The sequence below is a fragment of the Gallus gallus genome, chromosome 2 (genome assembly GCF_016699485.2).
Source record: "Gallus gallus isolate bGalGal1 chromosome 2, bGalGal1.mat.broiler.GRCg7b, whole genome shotgun sequence".
NCBI classification, from domain to species: Eukaryota; Metazoa; Chordata; class Aves; order Galliformes; family Phasianidae; genus Gallus; species Gallus gallus.
In genome coordinates this window covers 23550890-23575144 of record NC_052533.1, presented here as the reverse complement: position 1 = coordinate 23575144, position 24255 = coordinate 23550890, and the positions used below count along the sequence as shown (strand labels likewise).

The following is a 24255-nucleotide window of genomic DNA, read 5'->3' as shown; positions in this document are numbered from 1 at the left end:
TGCTGCTTGTTTCTGACACAGCTATTTTTATATGCAAGTTAAGATGTTGGTCTGATAATAACTTCTGGCTACAGTTTGTATTCCCAAAGTATGTCAAGAGAAACACTATTTATTACGGCCATTCTCCCCTTCCTAGCATCTCACTTGCAGCTCCCTTTATCTGCACTTTCAGTTGGCATGTAACTATACAAACAGCTGATGCATCATTCATCACAGAGGAAGGGGAACAAAAGAACAAAAAGCTGGAGGTGAAGAAGGAGCTTCTTCAGGCGGTTCTGCTACAGCTGAAGCGGAGCTCTACAGCTGACAAAAAAAAAAAAGCTCTACAGCTGCTTTCACTCCTTTATGCTTTGCTCCTCACCACATTTAAACCTTGTGCCTTCAGCTGTTCTGATTGAAACATTTCAGGCAGTTCTCTGGCTGTATGGGATGAAGAAAACTACTTTTTGATGGTTCTTTTCTCAGCATTGATTGTTGGTTATGCTGCAAGATGAGATGTTCAGCCCCACATGCTGGCATCTTCATATAAACAAAGCTGTGCTCTTGGTTATGTTACTTTCCCTATTTTGGTCCTAATATATTATGCTAGCAAAAGTAACTTTTAGCATGTCTTTGTCTGTATATGAGATTTTACCAGTGCAAATATATGTATGTACCTCATTGTATTTCTTACCAGTATAATCATGTCAGCAGGAGGGTCTACAGATGCTTAAGCATTTAGTGCACACTTACTGCACTTATTGGGAGGATGAATGTCAAAATGTGATCATCGGGAATAAGATTGTATACAGATAAATATTCATGTCAAACGCCATCATTTTCTTACCCGAGATTCCTAAGGTCTGACTAAATACAAAACCAGGTTGAGAAGGCATCTGATCCCATCTGATATTTAACTTCTGGAAGTCTGTTGATTTGACTAATTTTTTTTTTCTTTTTTTTTTCTTTGTTTTTGCATTTGTTTTATTCTGAAAAGCTTTTTTGTTAAGCTCTGCTGATGGCAGTAATGGAACAGTTAACTGGAAGACTAAGCAAGCCAACAGTTATATTATCAGCAGAATAAAGGCTGCTGAGAAGAATGGTGAGTTTAGGTCATAAATTTAAACCCCGTGTTGGTTCAGTCAAATATGCTTTTAATATTACTCTTGCTTTTTCAGTCATGTCCTTGTTTTAGGAATAAGGTGCTATTTCAAGGTAAGTAATTTGGAAGATTTTGCATTTCTTCAGTCTTTTAAGCATTTGCAGACCTGTGTGTCTATGTGAGTTCTCCCCAACTTTTCCTGTTGCAGCTATAGCTTTGCTTGAAATAATTGCTGTGTGTACACCTAATATTGCATATTTTCTTATTGCTGCTGTTTGCTTGGAAATATCTCTGCAGTTTGCTTAATACAGTAACTTTTCTGAAACAATTAAAAAGAATCCCTGTATACATACCTAAAAAGACTATTTTATTGTCATTTGTGAAAGTGTACATAGAATGACTGTAGCCATGGTGCACTAGTTGAGAAAGGCCTGATGTTGTTGCATTAACTTCCCATCCAGGTGGCCAGTCTAAATTGGCCCCTAAATCAAGGTATTTTTAGGATTTCTGCTAAAAGGCAATGGGGAAAAGAGCTCAATGAAATTTACAGAGAAAGCCTGTGGTTATTTTTTTATTTATCCCTGAAAATCATCAATAGACAGACTCTAACAAACATGGTGAATCGTCTGAAATTTCTGTGGGCTACAGGCACCTGTATCTGATGTACGAGCTCTGCTGTGTGGCTGTTAACAGCTTCTGGACTGGAGGCTGATACAGTCCTAGCTGAATTCCTGGCTGTGCCCGTGCTCAAGATCTCTACACGAAGGACAGCTGAGGCAGTTTCTCTACGTGGTTCAGAGAAAATGATGTACATTTTCTAACCTTCCGTTCCCAATTTATCTACTTTTTTTTTCTTTTTTTCCTCATCTTCAGAACTTCTGGCCTTTCTGTGTAGATCTTGGAAAGGCCTCTGGGGCCTTGAGGGGTTTGAGAAACAAGGAAGAACAACAATAACAATGCTGTTGAGGAAGCTAGCACTATCTTTTTCTTTTAATCATTTTTTTTCCTATTAGGGATCTGTTGTGATCCCACGTAGTGAAAAATTTTGATTTCTCCTCTACAGTTTTATTGAAATCTTTCAGAATCCCCAGAATTTACCCAGCCAATGTGTGCTTGGCAGTTGCTGTATGAGATAAGCATCTAGAGATTGTTCTGTGTGTTCAGCGTCATCCCTGGATCACTTAGGATGATAACACATTCCTCTTCAGTCTCAGGCAATCTTATGAAATTAATTGTGGGTTTTAAAAGCCTCTGGAGAAAATAGCATTTCATGTGTTTCATTATTGGAAAGCTGTGATTACTGTTGTAAGCTGAAGACATGTCAGGTCCCTTCTGATTCTGAAAGTTCACTGAGGAAAAAATGGTGACCTTTTCTGACAGACCAGGAGGGCAAGAACTTTGTGATTCTTAACCTCCAGAGTTGTGTCATTACACTGTATCTGTCATTGTAAGATGTATTTCTTTTTCCTTCAAAGAAGCATTGTTTTCATGCCTATATCAGTGACCGTAGTGAAAATCCTTAGTAGTATGTTTACCGTAGCAGGAGAGAATATCTCATTGCTAGGGATGTGCAAGTGTTTAGTGGTGGCAATAGATTTCTTATCAGATATAAAAAAAAATAAGACTGTTTAGATTGGCAAATTCTATAGCTTCTGGTTCTATTAACCTTATTCCTTTCTAAAACTATGATTTATGGAGAAGATATACATTGGTTTTTTTCTGTTCTTCCTATTTGAAACTGGTCTTCACTGCAGAGTCCAAGAACCAGAATTGGAAAAACAGATATATATATAGAGAGAGATTTAACACATTTTCAACCAACCTCTGTATTTTTCTCAGCTTTTCTGCTGTGAAGAATCTCATTAATGTCATATGCACCCTTCCAGCTGTTCTTGAAGGTATTTTGAAGGCATTTAAAGTTTTCTTGCTCTATTTATGGCTTATTCACAGAAGCAAATGCAGAAGTGTTTGAGATCATTAACTTTAATTTTGCAAATCAAAACTTTGTACTTAAGTCTACATAACTGAAAACACGATAACTGGTTTATTAACCAAAAAATTGTTATGAACTAAATTTAAATTCCAAAGTCTAATTTAATTATTTTCTTTAAGATAAAATCTTACTGCCAATTCTATTCAGTACTGTGTCAAAAGAAACTTCTAAAACTGAGAAAGAACAACTCCAGTGAGCAGATCATCACACAGATAAACAAGGGATCGTGAGTACGGCTGATAATTTTCCGACCAGTTTTGTATAAAGTAGTAGGAAAATAGCTGGTTCTTACTTCAAGCTAGGCATCTAACACTTCCTAGCAGTAAAAAGATCCTGTCATCAAGCCTTAGAAGAGAATTCATTATTTATGGTGTCTTACTGAGGCATTGATGTTTAATGGAAATTTTCTAGCTGTGGAATCTGATCAACAGTGTATCGAGAGGTTGAGAGTATTTAATTCCTAATATCAGTCTGAGAAGATTGGGACGTACACAACTAAACGTAGATCTCTACAGTACGGATGTTTGCTCTCCTCTTGGCTGTACCGAGTGGAGATCTAGAGAGAGCAGTGAGGAATCCAGGACATGATTCATCTCTTTTTACAGGAGAAATCAAATTAATCAACCCCCAGAAGCGTCTGTTTCTCTTTGCTGACTATAAAAGGAGCCTGTCTGACTCAGTGGTGGATGTTGTTTCTGTAGGCATCTAAAATTAGGTGAGATAGATTCCACAAGGAGTACGTGGTACGAGGGGTGGAATGTCTGTGATTAATTCCTAATTAGTAGTGTTTCTTTTAAGTGGATCTCAAATGAGAAGATTGGTATAATGATGAGTCTGAGGAAATTTTAGCAGGTTTAGAAAATTGAGCTTGATATGAACTTCTGGTATTTCTTGCTCATTAATCCAAGCATTGAAATTAGCTCTTTCATCTACTAGGAGCTATGAGTTTGTTCCTATGAGTTTGTTTCGACAGCTCCAAGATCTCTTTGAGGATCACTCTTCCATAATACGTTTTTGCCATACTGTATGGCCTCCAGATGTAACTTCTCCTGAAATTTCTTTCAATTAGCAAGCAAGGCAGGCACTGTGTGTCTCTGTGTCTGTGGCTTATCTGTATTTACCCCTTGTGCAATCCTCATTTAATGTACAAAATTTATCACAGTGATTGATTCTTGCAGATCAGTGACTTGAATAATAATAATATGGAATAGTAATATGACCTAGAGTCAGTCCTGTTAAGATTCTGTGAGACATCTGTTAGATCGGTATTCTCCATCTATCCTTGAAATTGAAACTTGCCAATCAAGTGCATTTTATGCATTTAATGAGTAATTTCTAGTTCATTAAAATATATCTAAGTAGATATACTTTTATCATCCAAGTTTGTAATTACACAAAAATGGCATATTGTTCTAAAATGAATATCCTTCAGTTTTTTAGTTTTGAATCCTGTAAGATGTGGCTTTGGTGGTTTTTGTTTGTTTATTTGCAGTCGGTGTCACCCGACTGACCCATAATTACCGATGCCTTTTGCCATACAAGCGTAACATCTCCAGCAATGAGCTCTCTAAACAAATGTTTATATGTAGAATATTTAACCCTACTGGTGCAAGAAAATCTAGCTGTAAGGACTTGTATAAATCCTTAGCTGAAGTGAATTCTTTGCTCCTTTATGCCCCAGAGCTGAAAAATCTGCCATTTTTGTTTAGTGAGGAGTCTGTGCCATTTATTGGTAAGTTTCCTGTAAATTCCTTGTATTCCTTACTTGTATTGTAAAACATTAAAGAAATGTGATTATATCACTTGTTCAATGTGCTTTTATTTATGTAATATTGCAAATAAATCAACTATAAAAATTACAGTGGGCTCCCCTCGTTTTTTATTCCTTGTAATAAAAATAAGTAGGTTGTGCTACTTACAAAATCCTAATGCAGCCAGTTTTGCTTATTGCAACTTTGGAAGGGCTCTTGTGGGGGAAAGAGAGAGTTTGCTCTGCATTCTGTTCTTAAATCCATGCAACCTTTTAAAAAACTTATTAACAGGTCTCTAATATTTGTTGCTTTCCTTTTCCCAGATGCCCACGTTGCTATTGAAACGCATGCGGTATGATCTAGAGCATGTCTCATTTTTGCTTTTTTCTGTCTCTTATCTTTCCTTCTGCTTTTCAGTGTACACGATTCTGTCTAAGGTGCACTCTGATCGGAATGTATACCCTTCTGCTGGAGTTCTTTTTGTTCATGTTTTGGAGAGAGAGTACTTTAAGGGGGAATTTCCTCCTTACCCAAAGCCTGGTATGGGATCCTAAGATCTTCCATATTATGTAAAAATGTTGAGAAAATTGTTTTAAAAATTCAAATATATTTAATATGTGTTGCAGTGAAGCGTTTAATGTACAAAGGATAGGTTTTTTTCAACTGAGATGTTTTCTGTTTTGTTATCATCAATTGTGAAATGATGCATGTACCCATGTTCTAAAAAGTGTACTTAATTTGAAAAGGCATAATAACATACACTGTATATCAGAGATTAAGTAGTATTCATTTTCTTTGCCTTCCCATGAAATATGAATTGGTGGAAGTGTAATAAAATAATCATTTGATGAAAATGCCTTTTATTTGATCAGTCTTCCAGAAGTAGTATGAAGGAGCCTGACGAAGGGGCATTTTCAAGTATACAGTAACCTTGATGAAAATAAATATGAGAATATGCAATGATTTTTTTTTTTCCATTGAAAACAAAACCTTTTTTTGGATTCAAACTGAGTTCTATATTTAGGCAGAGTTTAATGTTATTAGGCAGTTAGCTTGTAAAGAGAGCTGTTATTTCTTGTGTATGTTGTTTTGACACACATCTAAGTTAAAGCCAAAGGATTGATCAATGGCAGGGCAGGATATGAATAAACAAGCTTAGGAGGGGAAAAGAGAACATCTTGTCCTACATCAACGAAAGGGAATTAATATATGCATAGGGTTTTTAAATATTATTATTTTTATTTTTTTTAATATAGTACAAATACATGCTCTATTTCTATGTATATATATAAATAAAGGGGAAAAAGATTAGGCATTTACTGGTTATGGATTGTCTTTCAAATCCCCACAGTCTGTGCCATTCTGCAGCATTAGTTTGATTTCAGATAGTCTGAAATTTCTGACCAGCAGACAGACTGTGTTCATATCAGAAACTGGCTGTAAGACCAAAGCCTACTCTGCTTGCATGGTCCCTATATTTATATCTGCCACTTGCAAGGCTGTGCTGTGCCACTGATGTGACAGTGGCAAACCAGAACGTATCACCAGTGCTTTTGAGATTTTATTCCTCAAATCATTTGTGATGCTGGAACTTCTATTACTATGGCAATAGATCACTGTGACATTTCAAGGGAGTTGAGAGGAAGGTTGCATTGCACCTTGGTGCTGGGTTAGTGATTGAAACCAGCAATTTGGAAGAGTACCAGTAGGAACCACAAGAATTGCTCTTTCAGTTTGGTTTCAGGGAGTCTCAGAGATTACATATGGACTATGGGCTACTGTAGCCATCTGTGGATGCATTTTGCAGGCAGGTCTCTTCCTCTTTTTGAATTAATTTATTCTCTTAAAAAAAACAAACCTACTGTCAGACTGTTTGTGCTGAAGGTTTTTATGTCTAGATAACAAAAGCTTTGAAGCATCAGTGGTTACATAGCTGCACTTTGTGCTAATCCCTTCCAGGCACATTGTGTCTCTGGACACAATTAAAGGACTGAGACCTTTGTCCTTTTGTCAGTAGGGAAGTTAGATGATTTGATCCTAGGTGGAACTGAAAAATGAGACCCAGTAGCTCAGAGCTAGCTGAAAGTCTAGGAAGTACAAGAACGGTCATCTTTGTAGCTGATTATATTTTTTTAGATATGAATTTCTTGATACTAACAAGTGTTGAGCAATAAACCAAATATTTCTGATGTATTAAAGATTAGCAATTTTTTTTCTCTCTTTGAATGTGTTTGGAAGACATAGCTGGAAGTCAGAATAGGATTTTTCCAATTGAAATATCAAAATCAATGCATATAACGTTTTGTTATAAGTATTCTAATATTGCTTTTCCTATCTAGGTGAAATAAGCAATGATCCTATAACATTTAATACCAATTTAATGGGTTACCCTGACCGACCTGGATGGCTCCGCTATATACAAAGGACACCATACAGCGATGGAGTGCTGTATGGTTCACCAACTGTAGAAAATGTGGGCAAACCAACTGTCATTGAGGTATTTTCTTGTTTGTCAACCGGTATTACCTCTTAGTTTTTGAAAACAAAACAGAAACAGCTTATAAATGACTGTATTTCTTCAGATATTTGACTTCTGAATTTTGCAGCGTTTTACCCTAAATATGGGCCAGACTGGGAAATATTGTGTTCAATCAGTAAACAGGTTTTAATTTTTTTAAATTAAATTATTTTTCATCAAATATTCTTTGGTTCATTATTCGTATTTATTGACAGATTTGATTTTAATTAGTAGTCTCATGTATCTAATTCGGTTCTTATAGTTGTGGCGATGACAGAACCCCCTACTTTATTTTTGACAGTCAACTATCCAAATGTTTAAAAGCATCAATTATTCACTGAGCAGCAATTAAAAGGGAAAAAGGGCTATACTTTGTCATGTATATCGTAGCAGAATGAGTGAGACACCATGCAGTTCATAGTGTCAAGGAAAATCTGCTAATTAACTTGCTTCAGCCATTTTGCTTCTTCAACTGTACTTTTGTCTTAAGCCTTTGATGAGATTTTTTTCTCTAAATTGTGTTTGATAGAGTTGTCATCCTCAAGAATGACAACTCTAAAAGTTAAGTTATATGGCAGATAATTTTACTCGTGCTTAATTCACTTTTGATTTCAGCATGACTAATCACATCTGCAAAATTAATCATGTGCGAAAGTACTTGCAGACTCTAGTTAGCTTTCTGTAGAGGAAGCCATTATTTAAAATTGTCCTTTTTAGATGGCTTGTGCTTTTACATTCTAGGGTCTAAATCAAGGCCTACGCTGCGCAAATGAGCACAAGCCTATATGTGAACTTGGTCTCACCTAGCGTACATATTACTTCATTGTGGACCTATGTTTACATGTGGCTTTTGAATTAATTCCATACTACGAGATGAGGGCAGGTTGCATTTTTTCTACTTCTAATAGAAAAGCTTCCTTCTACCGTCTGAGAATCTGAGAGGAGCAGTTACATATTGTTGGCCTGAATCTTAACTTTCACCATGTCGTAATGTCTGAGGTGATGTCATAGGTTGGTAAATCATTTGGACGAGACTTCGTAATTCAAGGGCCTGACATCATGCTTAGTCTGCCATAGAATGGAAAACAAAGGAGATTAGCTCTTTTAAAATCTGTGCTAATACAGTTTTATTTGAATGGATACTGAGCACAGAGGCAGTTTCCACCATTTCTGCTTTACTAGCCAAAAGTACACAGGTGTCCAGACTAGCAACAGCCATTGCTGAAGTGCAGACTGAAAATGGCTATATTCCTGTTGATATGTGGATTTTGTACAACCAGAGATTTGCTCTACCTCTCCTCTCGCAGTAAAATGAACCGGATTGTCTATCTATAGAGAGAGGTTTGTTTTATTTATTTTATGAAAAAATTATCCCCTTTCAAGAAATAAAAAAAGTAGAGAAAATATTAGCAGTGGTATCCAACCTCATTCTGTATTTGTTATGTATGTGCACATGATTGTAGTTCAGTTTTAGAGTAGTCGTGCAGTAACCATTGAGAACTCGTATTTGATGCTTGTGAGCATTTCAGACACCCCATATATTTAAAATACAAGATTGGTATCCTTGTGTAATTAGATAATGAATACCCATGTTTCTAAAAATAAGAGGCACGAGAGTTGCATCTATCTACTGATTTTCAGTTCCTCTACAATAACAATTTCCAGTATTTATTCAGAACTACTTGTGTTACAATGCTTATGAATCCGTTCACGCAGTAAAAACTCACTGGGACTAGAGCTAAAACTAAATCCCATTCCCAAAGACTGCAATTGCTTGGCTCCCAATAATCTTTTATTCATATATCTAGTTAGTTTAGATCCCTAAGAGCCATCAGTGAATGTCGATCTCAGTACTGGGGGTGTGGGTTGGAATGGAAAATGAAGAAACCCATCCTTGCTTATGGATCTTTCTATATCAAAGGTAACAGGAAAGAATATACGTGTATGGCAGAAAACTTTTATCTGGACCAAAATATATTACATTTGAATATATCCCATAGATAGCTGTATTTGTCTATAGACTGATAGAGAAAATTCTGGTGTCGTGACTTAAAGGTAGTACTGTATCAAACAGGGAAAAAAAACCCAAAACATTTAAAAGATGAGTATTTTTAAGTTACTCATTTTCACTGTTTCCTTTACCCAGTCTTCATATTTCCGTTGTCATTTTGTAATCATTTCTTTTTTATTCTAGATCACTGCATATAACAGGCGTACTTTTGAGACAGCAAGACATAATTTGATCATTAATATAATGTCAGCAGAAGGTATGTACAGAAAGTAGCGTGTTGAGGTTTGAATTGAATAATCAAAAAGAATCTTTTGGACACCGGTTCTTTTAAGGTAAAGAACAATGTATAGTTGTCTGGACTTCAAACCAAATGTAGGGACACAAAGGGGGTATAAGACAGGTTTTCCTCTTTTTTGATTCATGTTTTAAGTTTTATCTAAGTCATTTCTGTCAGGTAAAACAATGTCATGGTATTTTTAAGTATTTCATGTTTTTTTGAAAGAACAAATTTCATAATATAAAGTGTTTCAGCACAGCAGGACTTTCTACAGCAATCCTGCAGTTGAAACTGTGTGTTCAGATTTTCTGGTAGCAAGGGTAATTGTTTTGATCCCAATGTTAGCATGAATGTAACTTTATTTAATGAAGTTTCAGGAGCTGAGAATCTTTTCCTCTAGTCCCCTCTTCTATCTCACAGTAACTTCATAAATTACTCGCGATTCTCATCTTCAGTAATAACTAATGATACTAATTGTTATTTAAACAACTGTAATCATTTTAGGTTCAAAGTGGACTACTTTAAATACAAGATTTTTGGAAAGGCTTATCAATCTCGAAGAGGTCTTCCATTAATCATTGCTTTAAATTATTTGTTATGAAGTCACTGTTTAAGGCCAAACTCTTTCTTCTTCATTGCAACTAGATTTTCCGTTACCATACCAAGCGGAATTCTTCATAAGGAATATGAATGTAGAAGAGATGTTAGCAAGTGAAGTTCTTGGAGACTTTCTTGGAGCAGTGAAAAATGTATGGCAGCCAGAACGTTTGAATGCAATAAACATTACTTCAGCACTAGACAGGGGAGGGAGAGTTCCGCTTCCTATTAATGACATGAAGGAGGGGTAAGCACACGTCTCAGTCTGGTAGATTTGCTTTACTCTTCTTTTCTTACTGAAAGGCTTAGTATTTTATTCAGGTTCTCTAGAAACTTTGGAATTGCTATTTTATATTTTGGAAATCCAGGTTGGTGTTACATATGAAAAGGTTACTGATGTTCCAGGCCCTCATTATACCATGGATTTATCGTGCTATTTACAAGTAACAGTTTCTATCCATCAATTTTTACAGTCCAACAAATACTAATAAATTCCATTAGTTACAAAATAGTAGTAAATATAATGATTTTGAAATTCTAATATTAATATTCAGAAATTGCGTAGTATGGTTTTTGAGTGTTTAATAGTTCCAATTTACAAAATTAAATTTTTTGAAACAGAATGGTATAGAGTATTGGATACAGACTCGTTCCAGTTTCTGATAGGATAAACAGAAGTGGCTTTAAACTGAAAGAGGGTGGATTTAGGTTAGATTTTAGGAAGAAATTTTTTACTTACAGGTGGAACGGTTTGCCCAGAGAGGTTGTGGATGCCTCATCTCTGGAGATGCTCAAGGCCAGGTTGGATGGGACTGTGGGCAGCCTGATCTGGCAGTGGCAGACAACCCTACTTGTGGCAGGGGGCTGGAACTAGATGGTGTTTAAGGTCCCCTCCAACCTAAGCTATTCCATGAGCATTTAGTGTTTAACAGTGTCATGTGTAGCTATAGTCTTTCTTACTGAAATCCATGATCCCTAATTATGTGCTTCAGGAACATTGGACAGATGAAAGCTATAAGCTTGAGGTATCTGAGGAGTTTAGATACTTCACTGTAAACTGCAGGAATGCATTATTTCCAGATGTGACTCATAACCATACATTCTGTTCTGAAATATGATATTTCATTTATAAAATAATAAGGATCCAGTCTTTTCAAAATACTGGTTGTGGCAGTACTTTTCCCTGGCAAAATTAAAGATTTCTTTCAGTATATATTGTTATTTATTAAAAGATATTTTTGGTGAAGTAATATATAAGAAAGGACTGGTACGTCTAAATCCAAGCTATGCACAGATAAGATTGTGGTTTCAGAGTCCTTGTTTTGCATTGTTTAGTGAGAGGCATCCTCAGTCTGTCACTCGTCTCTTTCTGCAGTGTGTATGTTATGGTTGGTGCAGATGTTCCATTCTCGTCATGCTTACGGGAAGTGGAAAACCCACAGAACCAACTGAGATGCAGTCAAGAAATGGAGCCTTCAATAACGTGCGACAAAAAGTTTCGTACTCAATTCCATATTGATTGGTGTAAAATCTCTCTGGTGAGTTGTTTTATTATTGCATGAAAATGATATTTGTTGAAGTACAATATTTCATTCTAGACATCATCTAGGTAAGAATTTTGCCAGCCTGGCCAGACCACCATGCTGAATTCTGCTTAATTGTGACTGATTGTTGTTCTCCATTTAGCAGCCACTCTTAATGTTGTGAAAAGATTCTGCTCTGTGGGCAGAATTCTGTTAGAATACAGCAACAGTGAAACAACCATATTTGTTTTTGCTAATTGTGATTTATATAAATGACCAAAGAACTATAGACTTACAGAGCTAAAAGTAATGAGAATTATTTAGACAGTTCATAAGTTCAGTGTGCTAATACTGCTAGTTACGCTTGCTTTCCTACAAAGTATATAAAGATGCATTGCTTTTTGTTTCAAATATTGAGTCTACAGCACCAAGTAGTTAAACAGTATTTCTATGCTGTCAAAATAACTTTCCAAATTGTTTGAACTTATTTCATGTTAAAAAGATTTGAAATAGAGAATAGTCTTGACTAATGAAATCAAAACAAACAGGAACTCTCTTCTTGAGGTCAGATGAATACAAGAACAGTGACTGAAAACAGGTCTGTTTTCCATTCAAGGATTATAATCCACAAAGAGGTTTTTATTATTTATTTATATTATATTATTATATTTATATTACTTATATATTTAATTTTGGTAAGAAAAATCAAGAACTGATCCAGTGTCCAAAGATGACTTTGCAGATAAGTTTGAACAACAGTGGTGAAGGTACATAAAGTAAAGTTGGATAATTCGTGAGCAACATTCGGATATTACTGAAGAAGAAATTGGGAAGGAGATGCAGAAGGATTTTGTACAGTATAAACAAAAACTGTTGAGGATGAGAAATGTTATTCACTCACAAAGTCCATTAGGTAGCCTCCAACACTTTCCTTCTATATACTGTGAATTAGGAAAGCTGTTTGAGAGCTGGAAAATGATACTTGTTTTCAAAAGAATATCCAGATTGCTTACTGCTTATTGGCTTTCTGTTGAGAAATTGCAAAAGGTATGCGTACACAGGAATACTTTGGCAACACCTGAAAAATAGAAGGCAATCAGCCTTTAACAGGAGCAAACTATGTCAAGTTTTTGATTTCCTTTTACAAAACAGAAGTTGAACACAGGTGCTGCAGCAGATCTCATTTCTTTTTGATAATGTTTTTTGACACCATCCTGTAAGTAGGCTGAGGAAACATGGCCTAGATGAAACTATTATGGACTTTGTGGAGAACTGGTTGGATAGCCATAATTGCAGCAGAATTACTATTAATTCTCTGCCATTCTCCATTAAAATGATGGATGATGGAATGTGCTTATTAAATTAGGCTTGCAGGCCCCATGAAATGGAAAGAAACTGCATGTGCGTGGAAGGACAAGGTAGAATCCAGGAAGACCATGAGACAGTGAAGCAATGGCCTTAGAAACAGTACTGAATTTCTTTTCAAAAGGAGAAACAGAGGAATAGTACAGTAATGCACAGTTCTGCAAGTGCAGAATGAAGAGCGAGTGGTTAGGACCACTTCTCCAGGAAAAACGTGTGACAGTAGTGATGGCTCACAAATTAATCATGAAGCAACTTTGTCCTGCTGTCTTGAGAAAGGCAGAGGTCACCTTGGATGTTTAAATGGAACGGACTCCCTATGAGAAGCATAATTTTCTACAGCAGATAATTGCACGACCTTCTTAAACTTGGCACTTGTTTTGGCGGTGTGCCCTAATAGCTGAATTTAGACAGTCTTAGGGGTGTTTACTGATGCCAGTAGCATTGTTTCTGCAGTCTACAACATGGTGCCTCAAAGAGGAAATAGAGGCAAGCCTTCCTCTGTCTGATCACAGTCTGCTTTTCCTGGGGCAAGACAAGGGGCAGAAAGTCCTCTGAGATCTGTGGACTGGGAAAGATGAGCTCCATTTCCCATAACCATAGCCTTCGCCAGTGAGTGAAAATAGAACCACTGTATCCCCTTCCTCCCACTGAATGAACTGACTTGGGCAAATAACATGTACATTGCAGAGTTTGTGGGACCCAAATTCTGAAAAGATGGACAACAATACTTTCATCCTTGTAATGCTGCTGTCTGATAGTTTGTTCTCATTCCCTGTGTGGACATCTGCCTCTCACGTCGGTAAATGTATAAATGGTTTTACTGCAGCTGCCTAGGCCTGGAGGGTCTACTAAGCGGCCAGGTGGAATTGATATACCTAGTGTAAAATATTCTGCAGAATGTTAATGAGTGGAGAGTCTTGCACTTTAAAAATACGTTCTTTCCAGTGTTATCTGAAAACCTTTTCATCCTCTCCACAAGTTTTAATGTGCCCTTTTGTGAATTAAATTGCAAATTATGAAGGCATGGCCATCAACTGCGGGATTTCTCACAAACAGGCAGAAGGACAAGCGGGTAGGCAAATACAGTTTATTTCCAACTAGGTAGATGAAGATAATAAGAGTCAAAACATGGAGAGATTGTGGGAAAGGCCATCAATTCAATGCAATATGAAATTTGGCAACCAGAAAGCTTGTATTTTTAGGAACTTTTCATAGAGGTGTTAAAAGACGAAGCATGTGGCAAGGAATGCAGCCTTCTGGAAGTTAGTTGGATCGGGAGGTAGGAAAACCTGGGAAGTATAGGTTTGTTAAACAAAATGCTCGTCTCGGGAGCACCCCACGCTTCCTGCAGCAGGTGGGAGGGGTGGCATAGAGCTGCTCAGCCCACAGCAGCTCAGCTACTGCCTCTTGCAGTTCTGGGTGCTACATGTCCAGAAATGGTCTAGAGCGGACTGCGCAGGGAGGTGGTGGAGTGACTGTCTCAGGAGGATTTCAGGAAACATTTAGATGTTGTACTGAGGGACATGGTTTAGTGGGAGCTATTGGTGATAGGTGGACACTTGGACTGGATGATCCTGAAGATCTTTTCCAACCTTGGTGATTCTATCTGAAGCTCAATAGGACGCCAAGAGAAGAGGTACTCTTCTCCTCTACCACCTTCGTACAACAGAGGGCAGTATTGCTATTTAGAAAGGTGTGTAAGAAATTAATATATTCGTCACGCAAAAATCAGTATTGCTGTAAAGAAAATAAAGCAATACTATAATAAAATAATAATAGTTTGCAGTTTCTCTATCAGAAACTTCTGACAAGATGGAATGATTTATTGTTTGAAAATGGACAAAATGTTATAGAATTTGAGAAATGCTATTGTGCAACATTGGTTCTATTCTATGTGCTCATTGATTAAGTACTTCTTGGCTTTACATTCTTTTCCTTTGTGATATAATAGCCTTTTTCTGTTTTTTTTTTCTTTCCCCTGGCTGTCAGGTTGACAATACAAAGCAAGTTTCCACCTTTCAGGAAGTGATTCGTGGAGAGGGGATACTGCCTGATGGCGGGGAGTACAAGCCACCTTCTGACACACTGAAAAGCAGAGACTATTACTCGGATTTCCTAATTACACTGGCAGTGCCCTCGGCAGTAGCACTGGTGCTTTTTCTCATACTTGCCTATATCATGTGCTGCCGACGGGAAGGAGTGTGAGTACTTTAACGCACTAATAAGAAGCTTCAGGTTTTTCTAAGGTTAAAATGCATAGAAGACTATTTATGAGAAGGAGTCCATTCAGTTCATTAAAAAGAATAAAACTAGAACAGGCCAAAAGACATCTGTTCTGAAATACTGAGCTATCTAACCTCATACAGTGATTTCCTAGGCAATGCATACAGGGACTCTAAATGTTCGAGTTGAAAGGGTTAAAAATCTCCACATAAACGTGAAATTTCTCTCCCCCAGACAAATAAAATACTAATAAAGGATCACTGATTCAGGAAAACGTTAAGGAATTTCTAAAATGCTAATTTTCTAAAAACGGGTTGAGGATGTGCACTGAATTTAGATGTCTAAGAGCAAAACCTAAACGGAAAGCAGCAAGTAGCGTAACTCCTGCCATTTCTTACACAAACTACAATTTCATTTTGTCACGGAATTTATTTTAGCCAGAAGCTTGTTCTTTAACTTGCATTTCCATTTCTCCGTGTGTGTGTGTCTGTATGTGTCTGTCATCAGAGCATCCCTACACGTGCGTTCACCGAGGCCTCATCATAAACCCAGCTGCAAATGCTGCCAAGTTGCGTTTAGCAGTAACATTGTCAGCATTTCTGTATCACGTACTATTTCCATCATCAGATAGACTTAATGTTCCAACTATCAATGCTATTATTTAATTCATAAATTTTGTTTTGTTTTTAGGGAAAAGAGAAACATGCAAACACCAGAGTAAGTGTCTTCTTTCCTGTTATTTTTCTTTTATCATTTAATTTTCATTCTCAGTAGCTTGTCACGCTTCATACATATGTGTCATGATCTGTCATTCTCTCTAACCCATGGTTTAATTCATAAATGTGAAAGCTGCTTTTAAATCAGAGCCTTGGTGAGGATAGAAGAATCAGAATAAAAAGGGTTTGAAATTAACAACTATGAATTCAAAATAAATTAGTTCTCTTAAAATAAATATCTTAAAATATAATCATAGAATCATAGAATGGCTTAGGTTGGAGGGGACCTTAAAGACATTCTCCTGATTACCGGACCTCCCGGTCTGTGTCTTTAAAGTGGGGGACAGGAGAAGGAATATCCTGGAAGGTGTCCAGTTGCTACAGCATAGAGTGTTTTAAAATTAATTCTCTATGAGTTTTTATGTACCTACCATGAGAATCAGGAGTTATCAAAACTTATTTTAAATGCAGCAAATAAATTGAATACTAGAAGTAAATTGCACAGTAGTGGATCCCATGCAAATACTCATCCAGACAGCAAAATCTACTGGCATAATTACTGCCTTCAAGATTAAATATATCCAATATTCATTAAATTATCTGTGTAGAGATTTCTTGTAATTGGTGCATTATTGAGTCTGTAGCATGCATCAGACCTCAATTTTTTTTAAAAAAGTAACAATTGTAAAAATTTATCCATCTAGACAGAGCACTTAAAACATGTATTCACTGTTATATCTCCTTTTGACGTAGCATCCAGTTGGTCCACCATAGTGCTATACAGAAATCAACCAAAGAGCTCCGTGACATGTCTAAAAACAGAGAGATAGCGTGGCCTCTCTCAACGCTGCCAGTGTTCCACCCAGTTACTGGTGAGATTGTGCCACCCCTTCACCCGGACAACTACGACAATACTAGCATGCCACTGATGCAAACACAACAGTGAGTGTTTTCCTTTCTTAAAAAATACTTATTCTGTTACATAATTTAACTGTTGCAGTGCTCGTCATCTGAAATGTATGAGGGTGCATGGCTCTGTAGTTGAAGATTGAAGCTCTGATGTTTGCAATTCAAGCAGAAATGAAGGCCTCCTGTGATGAGATGAGCGGGTTTTCAGGCTGCAAACTTGGCAAGAAGCTTCATGAGGAACAGTGACATTCCCATATTTTAGAGAAAACCTTCTTCTGACAAAGGAATCAGTTAAGACTGTTCCATTTTAGAGACCCTGCCTCTTAGGAGCTCTGATATAAAAAATAACAGCAGCCCCATGAGATCCAATCTTTGTAAGTGTTTAGTCATGTACCTGTCACTCATGGTTACTGTTTGAAATGTTAACATGGAACAGTAGAGAGTTTTCCATTACGTAGATAATAAATAGAGACTTAACACTGAAAATGTTCAGAATGCTCAGCCATTTTCATTGTTGCCAAGATACAAACCTGAAAAATATTCACTTCTATTCCTCAATTTATCAAAACATAGACTACTGAGACAAAGTCATCTGGTGCTCTGTACATTTACCAATTGCCAAGTAGGTAGTGCAGAAAAAAGACATTGCTGGAAGGGTTCGGCTGAGGTGTGTGGAGCTGAGACAATGGCCTTGGAGATGACTGGCATTATTACTCAATGCCTGGGAAGACAGTAAGTCACGTTGGGAGCTCCTCATTTCATGGGTGTGTGTGAGAGAGGGAGCAGTATGACCCTCATTATATCGGTCCAGTACCAGCACCAACTTGGCCCTAATACACACTTGGATGCCATGTGTTCCCTTTGTAATGTAGGTATGCACAAAGTATTTTCTTTTTGTTCCTAAGCTAAATTCTACCCCCAAAAAATCTCCAGAAAGCATAGCTATATAGCTTATCCCTTGTACTGTGAAGTGTTCTACCCTGTTAGTTCACAGTAGCAGAAGGTAAAAGAAATAAAGACCCGTGAGTATGTATTTATCCCAAGATGAGTTTAAGAAATCATAGAGGGTCAAGACGGTATTTCCAGATGGTATTTCCCTTCTTTACTTAATACACTTAGACCATGACACGCCAGAACTTTGTGTATATTTGCCTATACTCTATTGATTAATTCCAAAGGAAGTCAGCTCTATGGATAAGTGTTTTTATAAGTAGGGTCCTGGAGCCAAGGGCTTTCTGCAGTTGTACATACAGTTCCTATCCACTTCATCTGCATTCGTAAGCAAAACCCCACAACTTTTAAATTGACCTACTGAAGTTTTATGCATAAGATACCTCAGGCTTGGTGCGGAAGCATTAAAGATATTCAATTGTGTTTTGTAGGAACCTGCCACATCAGACTCAGATTCCACAGCAGCAGAGTGCAGGTCAGTCCTAAAATAAGTACTGTGACTATGAAGTGATCAGTGGGCAATCAAAACACCTACAGTCAGTGGAAAACGTTTTCATATATAATTAAATATTACGGCCTTGTCGTTATGGACATTTTTGGATCCCTCAGAGGAAATTTTGAGATGGCATTGGTTGAACAAAATAGAAGTGCTGTATCAGGACTCAATGTTAAACACTGGAATTAGGTACTGCTAAGATAGAAGCCTCTTCATATAAATAATTTTCTGTTACAACAGCCAGATTCCCAAACGTTTTTCAGACTCCCTAAAACTCAATACAAACTCAAAATTTCTCATTGCTACTAATACTAGTTAAGCACTGAAGAAGGAGCTTTTTACTGCTGTTACTAAGCATGAACAGTTGATAGTAGGGAATCTGTTGAGAAATGCTGTCTGTGCTGCTGGTCTCCAGTGTCTTAGTCCTCACTCTTAGACCATTTTCTCAACTCACAGTGTGTACTGACTGAGGCTGAGTGCTCCTTGTCAGAGTGCTGACTAAGGCTGACTGCTCACTTTAGTAAGTGTATCAGTGCTGAGAAGGATCGTAGAATCACAGAATGGCCTGGGTTGAAAAGGACCCCAAAGATCATGTAGTTCCAACCCCCCTGCTATGTGCAGAGTCGCCAACCACCAGACCAGGCTGCCCAGAGCCACATCCAGCCTGGCCTTGAATGCCTCCAGGGATGGGTAATCTACAATATCTCTCATGGCAACCTGTTCCAGTGTGTCACCGCCCTCTGAGTTAAAAACTTCATTCTAATATCCAGCCTAAATGTCCCCTGTCTCAGTTTAAAACCTTTCCCCCTTGTCCTATCACTATCCACCCACACAAACGGCCTTTCCCTCTCCTGTTTATACGCTCCCTTCAGGTACTGGAAGGATGCAGTCTTCCATGTGGGAAAGGCCATAAGGATGATATAAAGAAAATGTAGAGCCCAGAATAGAGCTTTTCAATATTCAAAGAGGTATTTAGGCAAAATTGTAAATATGGATATACAGAGTACAATGTGTGAACTACAGCTCTGAGAGGAAGATCTGTGTTAAGTTAGGGGCTATATAAGCTACTCTTTGTTTTCATTCAAATCCTTCTTCTTCATTACTGCTTTCGGGGATTGAAGGAGAATTTCGTATGACAACATTTCAAAGATTTGAGGCAAGTATATAAGAGATGCTTCTGCACTTGTGGCTTTTGTTGGTTTTTTTGTTGTTCTTAATCTGAAAGTTAAAAACATTTATAAAAACAAAAGAAAAACAAAGAAAGGAAAAGAAACCACAAACCAAATCAAACAAGCTCAACCTTAATGCTGTGCTATTGGTTTTGCCGTTTGTGTGCTTTCTTAGACATATACTGGAAATGGTGGATGACCCTGAAAGTGTCCACCTGTATCCTCCAGCACAGATGGCAGAGAGAAATTTTACAAAGGGTCTGAACTGTAAGTTAGGGTTAGTCATCTGCAAATTGCACTGAAGAACTGCCATGAAAAGTACTACAAGTCCTCCCATGTCTGTATTTTCTGAAGTTCTCGATTTTGGTTGCAGTCAGTTCACTCTTCCTGAACAGAAGAGTCCCAGGCAGACTTTCAGGGAGTCAGAATGTTTGGCTGAATGGAAAACTCGGGCTCTCCTAAAATTCTAGTAGCGCTGGTACAGACTTAGCAGCCCATTTTGGTGGTCTGCTCAAGGGATGTAGAGATCTCAAATGCTTAAGGCCAAAGAAACTGTAAACTTAACATTCATGGTTAGATTTTCTTCCTTTCCTATGGAGAATTCCCAGTGCTGTGCTCAGAACTGTGATCCACCACGACTAAGAGGGTATTTCCATTTTTGAAACTTCAGTCAATCCTAGGGTGTGATTTGAAGAGCAGGGGGTGTGTTGTAACAATGTCCTCATCAGGAGCCATTCAGAGCTCCAAAAGAAACAAAGTTTTTTTAGCCGCATACAAAATGCAGCCATTAAACTTCACAGCTGCCGTAATGTTCAACTGTTTGACAAAGTTAATGCGTAAATGGGAAGGAATTGTATGTAATGTCTATGCAACACTACTGAAAACCGCTACTGACCTCCAATACATAAAGGTATCATAGAATGATAGAATGGCCTGGGTTGAAAAGGACCACAATGATCATCGAGTTCCAACCCCCCTGCTGTGTGCAGGGTCACCAACCACCATGCACAACCAGGTATATTAAGTTTTATTTTTATAATTGTTTCTCTTGTAGATTGGCAACATCAGTGAGGGCTATCCCAAGGCTAGGTGAACAAAGGTGCAGGATATTCCTATAATGCAAAAGATTCAGTAGTGCACCTGTAGCCTATGCGGTGTTTTTCATGTGGAGTTTTGCAGTCTCCCAGAGCAACGTGAGGTCTGAATTAGAAAGATGAATTCCCAGTTAAACCACCTATTCCCAGGATGACTAAACAGTACTCCATGCTGTGCTACCGATTGATTCCCTATTGTTAAAGCATCGTCTGCCATTGATGGATTCTATGAATTCTTGTCTATTTACAGGTAAATGGTATTCCTGAGGAACGAAAACTAACAGAAGCAATGAATTTGTGATCAGAGAGAGCAGTAGTTGTCCCGCTTCCTTATTTGTTCTGATTGATGCATGAGTTTTCCTGGTGTCTATTGTGCATGCCCACAGTATTAAGCGATTCCAGTGCCAGAGAGTACAATCACTTCCACGTAATAATGTACTGTATCTTTTTGTACTTTGGACATTTTTGACAATTTGTAAACACTGATAACTTTTTATATTTGTTACATTAAGAAAATAATCTTTCAAATATATGTATTAATAAATATCCAAGTTTTTTTTCTGTCTCATGATCTCTCCTGGAAGTTTTAACAGGGAAATCAGAACTTGAAAATAAGCACAAGGTTCAGAGGATTTTAGACTCTGTGCTCTGGGATGATATCTTTGCCTTATGTCTGCACACCAAAAGGCCGTATGAGCATGGAAAACAGTGCAATGTGAGGCTCAGAAATAGCATCCAGATTTATTAGGTGTTCATTTCATAGAGATGGTCGGAATGTATTATTTTTTGAGGGGAAAACAAACAACAACAACAAAATGACCCCAAATCTTAACTACTCATGCTGAAAATTGGATCTGTTGCTTTACAGACATTTTAACATGTGATGACTTCTAAGCAATAACATTTAAAATCTGTCCATTCGTTCATCAGATTGCTTTAGAGGAAACTCTTACAAACCACTGCAGACAAAAAGCAGTGTCTCCCAATAAAGGAGGGTACATTTTGTTTGGCGTGCTTACCTTTAAGCCTTTAAAAAGAGTCTTTGAAAGGTTCTGGTGATGTTCCCGACGCGATCCATCCTTTACATCTTTGTTGTCTGGAGCAAAAAGAACAGCAAGAGAATTGGCCATCCCATCCCATACCCCACACTGGGGGTTCTATTATAGCTGTTTTAAAAGGAGCGGACCGTGTACAGCATTTCCTGGGAGGCTGGTACTTTTGACATGCATTTGTCTATGCAACAGAACGCTTAACAGTAGGCACCTGGTGACAGGAGGGATCTGAATGGAGGCTTCTCTATTTTTTGAAAGATGGTGGTCATTGATCTCAAGTGGCACTGTTGGCACTTTTTGCTGATGCTGCTCTAAAGCCTCAGAGCGGAACGCAGGACAGAAGGGTCTCCATCCCGCTGTGTGCGGCTGCCTCTCAAAGTGTCGCTGTTTGAAGCTGACGCTTTGCTTTGGTTGTGTGCTATTTTCTGTAGTACTTCTCCTTGAGCGGCTGTATGCTCAGGGGAACGGGGCATTTCAAGGAAAAAGCTGCATCTGCTTTAAAATTGCTGTATTTTGACTATATTTCTGTAGCTGAGGTTTTCCAGGTCTCTCCCATGAGAAACTGTGACTACTTTAAGGACTCAAGACCCACCCTAGGAAAAGACTTTAAAATCATTACTCAGACTGTAGAAAGGCTGTAGTCGCTGCCTTTTTTCCCCCTTCTCATGACAATGTTTCTTGAAAACAATAACCTGTTCGAGAACGGCTGCTCCTTTTTAAGGCTTGGACTTCAGTGCAATGCCTTGGCAAGTAATTAATTAACAGAAAGAAGTCCTGAGATACTTTGTGGACACATTTTGTGCAACAAATGTAACAGCTATAGCTCTATCTATAACTGGTGCTCAGGACAGGATGGATGAGCGCACCCCATTTGGGCTGCAAACAGGACAAACCAATGTGCTGTTTGTGTTGTCCAGCCTTAATGGCCACAGTCTGCAGAGCTGCCCTAAATGTAGCTGTAACACTGGCCACGTTACTAACAAGTTCATCTAGCCACAGGATTACTGGCAGTGGTTACCATGCTACAAAAGATGTCTCGAGCTATCATCTAAGCTGAAAAAACCAAGTCAGTTTGTGCAACAGGTGGAATACAGAGCCATTCCTACTTGCTTTCCAAGTGGCACTCCTCACACCTACCTCATTCAAAATGTACCACGGGAGATTTCATCACTCAGTCTCCTATGAGAACACTGCTTTCCCAGCAGCGCGGATGGCTGACTGGTCAGGGAAAAGTGAATTAGAAACCAGATAATGAACACTGGGATGTATGCTAAATTAAAAATGTACCTTTTCTTTCGCCACGCTGCCAAAAAGTTGGATAAAAATCAGCCTTTGGGTACATATGAGCTGTCAGTGCTCTGAAACAGAAATGAATGGAACAGATTTTAAATAATGACTTGTTATTCACCTGAAGACCACATTTTGTAAATAGTATTGAGCTCGGCTCGCAATCATTGAGCTTGGCTCGCAATCATGTCTGATAACCTTAGGACGCCATGACAATCACTTGAATACCAATTGAGCTGCTCCCAGTTTATTTATATTAAGACACAGGGGGGGCAATTTATTGAAGGAAATCTCTTAATCTGTTACAAATATGCACAAAGAAAGAATCGGGTGGAAGCAGCGGGTGCTGCGTGTCCTCTGAACACAGCTGATGATGTAGCTGATGGGTGTTAAGCACTCCTGAACTGTTTTGTGACTGAAAGCTTCAGGCAGCTGAGGTAAGTTTAATAAGAAATGATTTATTTTTACTTAATAAAATAATTACCACAGAAGCACAGATATATAAAGCTGGCTGGATGAGTTAAAGAATTAGGGATAGTTAAAACCGGTGATAGATGGAACGGCAAAGTTACAGCCTCTTTTAGCAATGTACAATGACAGTACAACTGATATTGTAACCAGATTGTCTGCAATCAAGTAGAAAGCACTACAGGTGTCTCTGTAAATATACGAAGTGTAAAATCTAATAAATAAGGCCACTATTAAGTAGCGATGTTGTTGCTTGCTTATTACTTAATGATGCCTGAACAACTTTTTTTTTACAGTTATGGATGGTGATGTGAGATGGCAGTGCTTCAGAATTAAAGCAAGAAATGGTGCCAACTGCACAGGGTTTCTGTTTAACAGGGAGAAGGATGGGAGGATTTACACCACTGCATTCAAGTACTCACGTGAGAGAGAACAGCCCCACACCTCCCTGCATATTTGGGGAGAGAGGAATGCATGCTCTGAATCCTTTATTTAAGAGCCCCCCCTCATATTAACTATTTTGTATGGGACCCGAGCAGCTACATTAAAAAACTAAATTCCTTAACCCAAACAAATCGTAAGGATGGGTTTCCTGATATTACTGAAGGTAAGTCATCAGTTCCTCACCTTTCACGCAGATATCTGCCACAGTTTCTGGCTTTTAACCCACAAGGGACCGCATTCTCTCTCTCCCCAGCAGTGGTACCTCAGGGATCACCCCACGCACTGTGTGCTGGACAGCTCTCAGCTCCCCAACAACCATACCACAGAGCA

The 24255-nt window shown here is 38.1% G+C and overlaps 1 protein-coding gene across 24 annotated transcripts in view; it reads left to right on the top strand.

Annotated features, from left to right (window-relative positions):
* The window catches only part of SGCE (sarcoglycan epsilon), a 29159-nt gene extending 5438 nt beyond the window's left edge, over positions 1-23721 (top strand). Inside the window, exons 2-13 of one of the 24 annotated variants that reach the window (XM_004939301.5) lie at positions 977-1081; positions 5243-5365; positions 7165-7322; positions 9538-9610; positions 10277-10475; positions 11604-11766; positions 15106-15317; positions 16030-16056; positions 16809-16997; positions 18347-18390; positions 19533-19567; positions 20925-23721. In XM_004939301.5, the coding sequence (XP_004939358.3) occupies positions 977-1081; positions 5243-5365; positions 7165-7322; positions 9538-9610; positions 10277-10475; positions 11604-11766; positions 15106-15317; positions 16030-16056; positions 16809-16997; positions 18347-18390; positions 19533-19567; positions 20925-20975 (1379 nt within the window). In that variant the 3' untranslated portion in view covers positions 20976-23721. The other 23 variants (XM_046930309.1, XM_046930318.1, XM_015281930.4 and 20 more) reach the window with 23 other exon arrangements.
* Positions 23722-24255: the final 534 nt, after the last annotated feature.